This window comes from Staurois parvus, unplaced genomic scaffold (assembly GCF_062004578.1).
Source record: "Staurois parvus isolate SC_StPar_1 unplaced genomic scaffold, SC_StPar_1.0 ptg000586l, whole genome shotgun sequence".
NCBI classification, from domain to species: Eukaryota; Metazoa; Chordata; class Amphibia; order Anura; family Ranidae; genus Staurois; species Staurois parvus.
The window spans coordinates 5265099-5277120 of NW_028318382.1; the positions used below are offsets into that span (position 1 = coordinate 5265099).

The following is a 12022-nucleotide window of genomic DNA, read 5'->3' on the forward strand; positions in this document are numbered from 1 at the left end:
ACAGCTCTAACCTGCCACTATACTGTTAGTATACTGCTCTAACTTGCCACTATACTGCCCTAACCTGTCACTATACTGCCTTAACCTGCCACTATACTGTTACTACACTGCCCTAACCTGCCACTATACTGTTCTAACCTGCCACTATACTGTTACTACACTGCTCTAGCCTGCCACTATACTGCCCTAACCTGCCACTATACTGCCCTAACCTGCCACTGTACTGTTACTATACTGCCCTAATATGCCTCTGTATTGTCCTAACCTGCTACTATACTGCCCTAACCTGCCACTATACTGCCCTAGCTTGCCACTAAATTGTCCTAACATGCCACTATATTGCTACTATACTGCCCTAACTTGCCACTATATAGCTCTAACCTGCCACTATACTGCCCTAACCTGCCACTATACTGTTACTACACTGCTCTAACCTGCTACTATTCTGCCGTAACCTGACACTATACTGCCCTAACCTGCCACTATACTGTTACTATACTGCTCTAGCCTGCCACTATACTGCCCTAACCTGCCACTATACTGCCCTAACCTGCCACTATACTGTCTTAACCAGCCACTATACTGTCTTACGAAGCCACTATACTGTCCTAACCTGCTACTATACTGCCCTAACCTGCCACTATATTGTGCTCTAACCTGCCACTATACTGCCCTAGCTTGTCACTATATTGTCCTAACATGCCACTATATTGCTACTATACTGCCCTAACCTGCCACTATATTGCCACACATGCCACTATACTGCCCTAATCTGCCACTATATTGCCCTAACATGCCAAAATACTACCACTATACTGCCCTAACATGCCACTATATTGTCCTAACCTGCTATTATACTATACTGCTCTAGCCTGTCACTATACTGCCAAAATATTGCTCTAACCTGACACTATACTGCCATAATCTGCCACTATACTGCCTTTATACTGCTCTTGCCTGCCACTATACTGCCGTAACCTTCCACTATACTGTCGCTATATTGTCCTAACTTCCCACTATACTATCACTATATTGCCCTAACCTGCCACTATACTGCCCTAAACGTATACTGTAATGCTCTAGCCTGCCACTATATTGCCCTAATCTGTCACTAGGGACTGCTTTTTTTCTGTGTTTGCAGAAAGCCACATTCATTTATTATGGGTGTGGTTCTACCAGAAGCAAGAGAAACAAAAATGTGGCTTTCAAAACACTCTGTGGTGAAAAATGGTTGTGGTTTAAATTATGCTAAATATTGGGCATGGCTTAAAGGAGTGTGGTTAAATAAAGTCTGAAATGACTTACATAGTGCAGAATGTGGTAATGTAAAATAGGGAATGTACAGTGCAGAACGAGGGGGCAAAGATACCAAGTGTGAACCTTCCTCTCATACCAAAAAAGGATGACTAGTGCATAGAGTGGTTGGGTTCGTATAGTGGACCACAATTAGAACCCTAAGATATTAACACAATTAAAAAAATTAACAGGATAGGGTGGGGTGTTTCACTTGTGCAATGTAGTCATAAGTTTGGTAAAACAGAGTCAATCTTCAAAATTTCTAACTGGGAAACAAGGTAGCTTATAACTATGTAATTCTGCAATTTGACTTAATACAATTTTATATATCTGCTTTCAGATCTATGGTGTTTAGAAATTGCATCCATGTTCCTCTCTTATATACCGTTCTATTCATCCATATACCTCTCCTAAATACTGTCCTATTCATCCATGTACCTTTATTATATACCATACTCTTCATCCATGTACCTCTCTTATATACCATCCTATTCATCCATGTACCTTTATTATATACCATACTCTTCATCCATGTACCTCTCTTATATACATCCTATTCATCCATGTACCTTTATTATATACCATACTCTTCATCCATGTACCTCTCTTATATACCATCCTATTCATCCATGTACCTCTCTTATATACATGCTATTCATCCATGTACCTATCTTATACACCATCCTATTCATCTATGTACCTCTCTTATATACCATACTCTTTATCCATGTACCTCTCTTATATACCATCCTAGTCATCCATGTACCTCTCTTCAATACTATCAAATTCATCCATGTACCTCTCTTATATACCATCTTCTTCATCCATGTTCCTTTCTTATATACCATCCTGTATACCATGTTCCTCTCTTATATATCATCCTATTCATCCATGTACCTCTCTTATGTACCATCCTATTCATTTATGTTCCTTTCTTATATACCATCCTGTACACTCACGTTCCTCTTAAGATTTGCCTACAATTATGTAGTACATGGTCCTACTACATAAACAATACATTACATTTTTATCCAGTTGGGTAGGCCCCAGGGGCGGACTGACAACTCATGGGGCAATAGGGGATCATGGGGCCCCTGTGTCCTTGCTCAAACTCAAAAAAGCCTATGAAAAAGGTACCAGGGGCATCTCATGGGGCCCCCTACTGACCCCAGGCCTTCGGGCAGTGCCCGAGTTTCCAAATGGTCAGGCTGCCCCTGGTAGGCCCTTGCATTTCATAGTTTCAAAATTAAAATTGAACAATCAGACTGTAATGTATGTATTTATCCTGATGTGTGTGCACCATGCCATAATAATACCAAATTATGTGACAGATTCAAGTGACACTTGTGACAGTAATGTGATTGTAATGCAAGTGCTTACAACAGCACACAAAATAATTTCAGCATGTGACCAGCCGCCGGCACATCCTTTTTCTACCGACAAGAATGAACTTCTAAGCACAATTTTCAGCTATCCACCAACTTAAATCAGTTCCAGCTTTCCAAAGCAAGAATAAGTGGGTAGCTTACTACATTGTACCCAAAAACTCATCCAAAGCCAGACTACCACAGTTTAAAATAGGTTCAGTTATATGCTGTGCACATACTCTGTGTACAGGATGGAGATGACTGTGTACAGGATGGAGATGACTGGATGGAGTTGACTCTAGGTACAGGATGGAGATGACTGGATGAAGATGACTGTGTGTGCTGGGTGGAGATGACTGTGTGTGCCGAATGGAGATGACAAGATGGATATGACATGGGGGTGACATGGAGATGACTGTGTGAAGGATGGAGATGACATGGTAGATGACTGTGTGTAGGATGGAGATGACATGGTAGAAGACTGTGCACAGGATGGAGATGACTGTGGGCAGGATGAAGATGACATGGCGATGACTGTGAGCAGGACGGAGATGACATGGAGATGACTGTGTGCAGGATGGAGATGACTGTGTGCAGGATGGAGAACACTGACAGCCATACCCACAAGATAAAAACAGAGAGAGAGAGAGACCTACCCCTCCCCCCCAGCCATCATGATCTTCCCCCCAGAGATCCAGATGCAGGGAGATCCAAAATTACAGCACTAAACATATCTTTTATTGGGTCCGTTCTGCTGCAGCCTCCCCCTGCATCACACATGGTGGTGTACCACAAGGCTCTCTCCATCATGGACAACTCTGAGACATGCCGGTTAACTGTATTGAAAATGGTTGCGGTGCCTAGGTGAATCAAAACAGAGACACACTCAGTTAGGTGCTGCCTACCTATTTACGGATTGGTCAGTCCTGAGCGAAGGGGTGTGGCCACCCAAAGGTAATCATGGTGATCACCCTCAGGTGGCCATGCCCCCTCACTCAGGACTGACCAATCCGCAAACAGGCAGGCAGCACCTGACTTACTGGAGGCGGAGGAGGTAGGTGGAGGGATCTCTCTGATTGTGAGTGTGTCTCTTTTTTAATAAACCCGGGAACCACAACCCTTTTCAATAAAGTTAATTGGCATGTCTCAGAGTTACCTGTGACAGAGCTAAATTTTCAGGATTTTACCTGGGACAAGCTCTGAATGGGACATCAGTCAGATTTTCAGGACCGTCCCGGGCATTTCAGGACTGTTGGGAACTATGTAATAACCCCAGTTCTCAGATCTGCTGACCCCTTTACACTGCCCTGCTGACCCCTGTTCTCCACCCTTTGGACCCCTGTGCACTGCCGTACAAGCTAATGGCTTCTGTATGCTGCCCTAAAAATTGCTGACCCTATCCTCTGCCCTGCTGACCCTTTGTACACTGCCCTGCTGACCTTTCATTCACTGCCCACCTGACATTTTTTACTGCACCCCCATATCATCTGCCCTGCATGGTGGAGGTGTTTTGCTAACCTTGTTTTATAAGAATAGCGTTGCATATTTAATTAATATTTTATTAAATAGTTGATGTCACATGGGGTGGGGTCACATGTGTGATGTCCCCGGATGGCCCCGCCCCTTACCTATTTAAGAACTGTCAAACTACCAGAGCAGGTAGACGGCAGGAGTCATCGTCAGAAACAGAGCCTTTTTTTTTAATTTTGCCGTGGGAGTTCCCCTCAAAATCCATACCAGACCCGAAGGGCTTGGTATGGATGGGAGTGGGGACCCCATGTTGTTTTTTTATTTATTATGGTGCTGGTTTTTAAATGTAATTACCGCTTTTTATTTCCTTCACTATAGCTCAGAGATTCAGCTGTCACTTTCCCCACAGCTACAAGAGAAAGTTTCCTTTTAGTTTATTTCCCCAAGTTAAAAGAAACAATATTTCCTTTTAGTTTCTTAAAAGAAACAAAGCTTCCTTTAACTCCGGGGAAAGTAACAGCTCTGTAAGCTATAGTGAAGAAAAAAAAAAGCCAGCAATTGCATTTAAAAATCAGCACCAACACACACTTTGTATTGCGAAATAAATTTGTAAAAAGTTTGTAAACCGAGGCATTATTTTCAATGGACTTTCATTCGTAAACTGAAAATTACGTTATCTGAGGCGTTTGTAAACCAAGGTTACACCTGTATATATAAAATGCTGCGTAAATTGACAGTGCTATATAAGTACCTGTAATAAATAAAACGCCTGCTCACTGTACCAAAAAAGTGAAATCTCCCTGAACGCTAAACAGTATTTAGTATTTAGCATGCAGCCAGTTTAAATGAGCCCTAAATGAGCTCTAATTTCATGCAGACAAGACAGTGTTTGTTCGGGGCAGTTCACCCGCACGCCTCTCACATTAGGACGAGGGGCTATGTTTATGCAGCAAGTTATGGGCCTCAGCACCTGTGGTAATGAGGCCTACCACAAGTAGATGTCTTTGTAAGGCATTGTTCACATGGGAAGTATCCATGTGTACCACGTGCGAGGGCAATGCTTACCTGTATGGGGATGCACAGGTATTTCATGCATCCCAATGCATGCATTCCAACTGATGTCTATTGGGATGTACAGTCACTGCTCCCAATGTGATATCTGTGTGGGTGCGGGTCCCAGAACTCACACTGTCTGGGTTCGGGGCCATGCACCTGCACCCACACAGATGTCATATTGGGAGCAACGGCTATGTCCATCCAGCCGATGCGTCCCTAATTAACATCAATGGGACTGCCTGCACAGGGATGCATGGAACACCTTTGCATCACTGTGTGGGTAAACACAGCCCTTGCATGGGGTATGCATTAATGCACTTCATGTGCACAAGGCCTAAGGATAGGTTCACATATGTGCGGGTGGTGCCGTTGCAGATCTGCATGAAAATCTATGCAGCTACACCACCTGCACAGAGAAATGCTGACCCGCGGGCGGATGCTATTAGTTCTAATGGCATGCCTCCCACACTGGAAAACGCAACCATACTGGGAACTGAGGTTCCCATGCGGGTTGAGCTTTCAGAAGAAGTGCAGGGACTTCTTCACTGCATGTCACGGGCACGGGAGTCCATTCAAATGACAGCCACATATATGTGAACCAGGGGTCAGAAGCTAACTCATCTAAGGATGATGTCTGATGAGCAACACTGCTGCTAGTGATTCTGTCACTAGTGACTTGTCAAAAAGCATAATTTTGTTTAATAAAGTGATAATTATATGATAATATAGTAAAGATATTAAATAAATAGCAGTTCATTACAGATAGGTAATGTGATGATAAACAGAGATACAGTGGGCACTCACTCAGTCTTTTCCAGCTGAAGAACTATTGGTTTTCCATTTACTTCTAATCCAAAGTGCACTAGGTCTGGATACTTGCTCTGTGAAAGGGAAGGTTCATTATTCAATGGGAAAATGCATCAGATAAACAGGACCTACTGGTTACTTTTTTATCATATTACAAATAATAGATATGTGTAGCAACCCATTTCAGCTAATCAGCCATTTTGCTTGAGGTGATTGTAGCCATATTAGTGCATTTGCGGCTGAAACAATTGAGTACTGTCCGTGATATTTTTTTTATTTGCACTAACAAACAATTTTGAGGACAAGCTCTCGGGGAGTGTCCCCTTCTTCAGGTCAAAGCAGTACTGATCACAAAGGTATAGCAGAATGTAAGAAGAGATGTAGGGGATAGGAAAAAAAAAAAAAAAGAGAAGAGAACAGAGATAAGACACAGCAAAAGCAAAGTCTGGGGGGGGGGGGGGGGAGACAACACTCACAGAGGCAGTCATGCTTGAGGTGATAAAACTGTTGGATAATGATTGAGGAATCCCATGTTCAAATTCTGGCCGTTATCTCTTGTGTCAAATAGAATTATCATTCTTAGTTCAAAAGTTTTTCTTTCCTGAATGGATTTGAAATTTCCTTTAAGAACTAAAATATTGAGGTCTCCCAAAGTGTGGTCTGGTTGTGCGAAATGGTGTCCCACAGGTGTGCAAAGGTCATCTTCTTTATGTTCCTTGATGGTATGTCTGTGCAAATTCATCCTTGTTTGCAACGTCTGTCCTGTTTCGCCAACATAAGATCCTTTGCTACACTTTCTGCACTGGATAAGGTACACAACATTACTAAAAGTGTAGCTGTATGATCCGGAGATATTGAAGATCCCTTTTGAGCGTCTGACACTTTTTGATGGATTGATTTGATTGCACAGTTTGCAGTGTTTTTTATTGCAGGGTTTGCTTCCATTATTTGTGACATCTTGATCAGAAGGAAGTTTCCTACTGATTAGTTTATTTCTGAGGTTGGGGGGTTGTCTGAAGGCCAGTATTGGTGGTTGCTGGAATATTTCTTTCAGAGTTCCATCCTCTGTTATGATGGGTTATAAATCTTTGATTATTTTTCTTATCCCTTCTAGTGCTGGGTTGTATGTGGTTAGTAAAGGTACTCGGTTGTTTGTTTTTTTCTCTTTGTACTGAAGTAAATTTTCTCTTCGGGTTCTCAAGGCTGTGTTTATGCTGGTGTTGATAGTTTTGTCCTTGTAACCTTTCTTATGGAAGGAGTCTGCTAGTGTCCCGAGATGCTTATCTCTGTCTCTTGGGTCAGAACATATTCAGTGTTATCTAATGGCCTGACTGTGTATGATGGCACGTTTCGTGTGTTGGGGGTGGAGGCTAGAACTGTTCCTATACCTTTGTGATCAGTACTGCTTTGACCTGAAGAAGGGGACACTCCCCGATAGCTTGTCAAAATTGTTTGTTAGTGCAAATAAAAAAAGTATCACGGACAGTACTCAATTGTTTCTACAGCTAATCAGCCATGAATTTTCAACAACACCTATAATGACTTGTTGAAAATTGATCACTGCACCCCTTGATGTGATGGCATCGATGAGTTCAATTTTCATCACGCAGTCAAATGCTACGTGCTGTCTATGACTGCTTGGTTTTCTACAAGTGTTTTTATTTCTTTCCCCACAACTCTAGAACATTCTATAAGGCTTACTGTCCAATGCAAACATTTCTGTCCATGTGTAAGCAAGTTAGGACTTTGATGTCCTTTTATGAAACTGAGATCAGTGGCGATCCTGAGGATCATTGCTGATCTCAGATCATTAGTGGTTTAGGAAACAGAGATGATCAGCGGAGAACATGTTCTCCGCTGATCATCTCAGCACCCAGAGAATCTGTCAGAAATGGCCAAAGTATTAATGAGTGATGTCAGGTCTTCACTGGCAATCTGTGTGAAACTTCTCGCTGCCAGATTCTCTAGCCCAGAGGTGGAGAATCGGGGAGAGAAGAGTGAATCCTGGGAGAACTGAGGAGGAAGGAGGAAGATTATTGACTTCCTTCTAACTCAATCAGAGCCACCAAGACAGTGGAAAAGCCCCGCTGTCTTTCACAAACCCCAATGGGGTAGATCAAGTTAGAAAAACAATGTGTGTGTGTGTGTAGTGTAGTGAGGTACTGAGCGATCTCCACTGAGAGAGCCGCAAATGAAGCAAAGGTAATTTATCGCTTCTTAGTAAATGGTGTGTTTGACCAGGGGCGGACTGACCATTTTGGAACTCGGGCACTGCCCGAGGGCCCGGGGTCAGAAGGGGGCCCTATGAGATGCCCCTGGTACCTTTTTCATAGGCTTTTTTGGGTGTGGTTTGAGTGTGGGCGAGGACACAAGGGCCCCATGGTCCCCTATTGCCCGGGGGCCCCATGAGTTGTCAGTCCGCCCCTGTGTTTGACTGATCTCTTACTGTAATCTCGCAAGATTACAGTACCAGCAGCCGGTTTCTAGAGTTCAAAGCATTTGTAGACTGCTTCACTCATTAGGAGAAGTGATCCACACCGCTTCATGAACAGGCATTCAGAGGAGAACTGTCTCCTCTGAGAATTCCAGAGAACTGAGTAGCGGTCATTTACCGCTGCATGATAAAAGGATACCTGCATATTGTGCAGTGCAGAAGGAGCAGGGTGAATGTTTTCATGTTTTCTGTAAAACTCTACAGAATATACTTGTACCATTATAAATGAACAAAATAGACTACATTTAATTTTCCACAGTGATAACATATTTCATGCTTGTTCAACAGTACAGAATCAGTCGTTTTTCCTAACTGTATGTTTACTTTACCTTAGTGTCTCTTTTGTGCTGAGTATGAAGTTTTCGAGGATAGACCACCTCATATTTCCATCCCTCAGGTATTGCATTAAATGCTAGAAAATAGAACATCATTATTTAACAAAATTAAGCAACAGTGTAATATAATACATTTTGAAGTTTTCATTATTGCTCATAAGAAATTTTTGTAAGATGAGATGTCATTGTGACACTCAATATGTTTAAGAATACAATGCCATCTGAAGCAAAGCAACACTGCAAACTCATGAAAGTTGGCGTTTAGCCCCGATGCATGGGGGCTTTGATGTTTAGCTATAGGTGCGCCATCCAGTCCTGCTGCTGTTTGTCAAACTTTTTTTTGAGTCTAGGGTTGGGCGGTGCACCTATCAGCACTTCCACTTAGAGCAGAATGAGCCCAGGGATGAATGCCCAGAACACAAAAAGTCTACTTTTAATGTACATACTGCTGCGTACACCGCCCACTCCCGTTTAGCCACAGCAGCAGTCAGACTGGGCCTAAACATCTGGAGTGCATGGGGGTCAATTTTGAAAATTACTAAATGGTGTAACCACAGATCTGGGGAACACACAATGGTAATTATAGTCAAAAACAGCTAGATGGCATTTGTCTGTAGAATATTCAAAATCAAAGTTTTTGAGTAACAGGTAAGGCTGTGGGAGGATTTGTATAGGCAGCAGGAGTCACGACAACTGGATAGAAATTCAGCATGGCGCAGAATTTGCAGCACTAGAATGCAGGATGCAGAGGCCACAGATGTAATGAGCAAATTTTGCTGATCCCTCGTACTTACAAATTTTGCCATTTTTTTAAACAGCCAGATGTAGGTACGATTATTTTCATTAGGCTGCTTACTTCACATTCTCATCAAGACAAAAAAAATAAAAGGCATCTCTCACACTTGTGGGAAATGTGACAATTTGATAGTCCAATAAAACCAATGGCTACTACTCCATATTCTTACTACTCGACCTCTCTGCAGCTTTTGATACGGTTGACCATCCCCTCCTCAAAAAACTCTACTCTTTTGGCCTCCGAGACTCTGCTCTGTCCTGTTTCTCCTCCTACCTATCGCAGCGCTCCATCAGTGTTACCTATAACTCTGTCTCCTCCTCTCTACTTCCTCTTTCTGTAGGGGTCTCTCAAGGTTCCATCCTTGGACCCCTACTCTTCTCCATCTACACCTCTTCCCTTGGTCACTTGATAAACTCCCATGGCTTTAAGTACCATCTCTATGCTGATGATACACAAATCTATCTTTCTACCCCTCACCTCACCCCTTCAGTCTCCTCTCGCATTACTAACCTACTAAGCGACATATCGGCATGGATGTCACTCCACTTCCTCAAACTCAATCTTTCTAAAACTGAGCTCTTAGTATTCCCCCCAGCCCGTGCCCCCTCCTCTGACTTCTCCATCAAGATCAATAACACAATCATCAGTCCATCCCCTCATGCCAGAGTATTAGTTGTAATCCCAGACTCCCACCTGTCCTTTTAGCCCCAAATCCAATCGCTGTCCAAATCTTGTAGACTTCACCTCCACAACATCTCCAAGATATGGCCGTTCCTAACCTCGGAAACCGCTAAGCAACTTATTCACTCCCTGGTTATCTCGCCTTGACTTGTAACTGCCTCCTCATTGGCCTACCTCATCACAGGCTATCCCCTCTTCAGTCTATCATGAATGCTGCTGCCAGACTCCTCCACCTTACTAGCGGTTCTGTATCTGCCATCCCTCTCTGCCAATCCCTTCACCGGCTTCCCGTTGCCCAACGGATAAAATTCAAAACATTAACAATAATATATAAATCCATTTATAACTCTGCCCCAAATTACATCACCGATCTTGTCTCCAAATATCACCCAAACTGTACTCTCCGCTCCTCACACGACCTCCTGCTCTCTAGCTCCCTTGTCTCCTCCTCCCATTCTCATCTCCAGGACTTCTCCAGAGCTTCCCCCATCCTCTGGAATTCTCTACCCCAATTTATCAGACTATCGCCTACTCTGTTCACTTTTAGGCGATCTCTGAAAACCTCTCTCTTCAGGGAAGCCTATCCTGCTGTCAGCTAACAATGGAATCTTCTACTCTTCCTACCAGTCCATCCCCTACAGTTACTACCTTTTGTACCACTAGCCCCTCCCTCCTAGATTGTAAGCTTCAAGGAGCAGGGCCCTCCTAACCCTCTTGTATTGAACTGTATTGTTGCTGTATTGTCTCCCATTACATTGTAAAGTGCTGAGCAAACTATTATAGAAATCCTGTATAATTATAATAATTGCCTTTATATTTACCACTAACTGGGTAGTATGAGGTCTACCTGACTGGACACCCATTGAATAGATTTTTAGGTAGGCCTTGATGCTACAGAGTTGTTAAATCTAAAGGTGATTAAACAGAGATTAAACGATCAGAATGTAAAGTGTGCAGGATGTTCATGACCACTAGAAGGAAATGTAAAAAAAAAAAATAGATAAAGATAATAAAAAAAATGAACACACTTAAGAAATAGGCAATAATTTAGAACACGTACATTTTCTTAATAGAAAAAAAAAACACAAACAGTAAAACACTGGGCTCTGCATGGTAGCCAATCAGTTTCTAACTTTAACTTGTTCAATTAAACTTTGAATTGGAACCTGAAAGCTGATTGGTTTCTATGCAGAGCCGCACCAGATTTTGCACTCTCCAGTTTTAGTAAATTAACCTCATTGCAAAGTTTTTGTAAATTTTTAGATTACACAGAAATGGATCTGCAGACTTACCGATAATCTGGGTGTTCACCAGCAAAAGTAGCAGCATAAAAGGTCCTGGCATTGTCACTGTGCTGATCCTGTTGTGAAAGTAACACAGGAAGTATTTGCATTTAAGTATGAGCTGAAGAATTGCTCAATAGTACTTATCTGTACACGGGTGTAAAATTATGGAAACATCAGCACTTCAGTTTATTCATTTTTTTATCAATAGGCTCTGTTTATGCTAAGTAGCAAGTTGATATAATTTTTTATTAATTACCCATCTAACCCTCAAATTAGATTGTTTTGAATCAATGTATTCATTTTTATTTTACAAATGTAATTACATATATTTTAATTATGTATATAAACTCTCTATTTTAGAACTACATTTCTCATAGGGTCATTTAATTTCCCTTTGTAGATCATACAGCAATGTAACCTTTTGATGAACTCTC

General features: G+C 42.2%; 1 protein-coding gene across 3 annotated transcripts in view; it reads right to left on the reverse strand.

Moving 5' to 3' along the window:
* The window catches only part of LOC149450058 (zinc metalloproteinase-disintegrin-like batroxstatin-1), a 77818-nt gene extending 66164 nt beyond the window's left edge, over nt 1-11654 (reverse strand). For 2 of the 3 annotated variants that reach the window (XM_089692492.1, XM_089692491.1), the window contains exons 1-3: nt 11595-11654; nt 8820-8902; nt 5994-6070 (exon numbers count right to left, since the gene is read on the reverse strand). In XM_089692492.1, the coding sequence (XP_089548618.1) occupies nt 5994-6070; nt 8820-8902; nt 11595-11646 (212 nt within the window). In that variant the 5' untranslated portion in view covers nt 11647-11654. Of the gene's footprint in view, nt 1-5993; nt 6071-8819; nt 8903-11594 lie in introns of those variants that run through there. The other variant, XM_089692493.1, reaches the window with a different exon arrangement.
* Nucleotides 11655-12022: the final 368 nt, after the last annotated feature.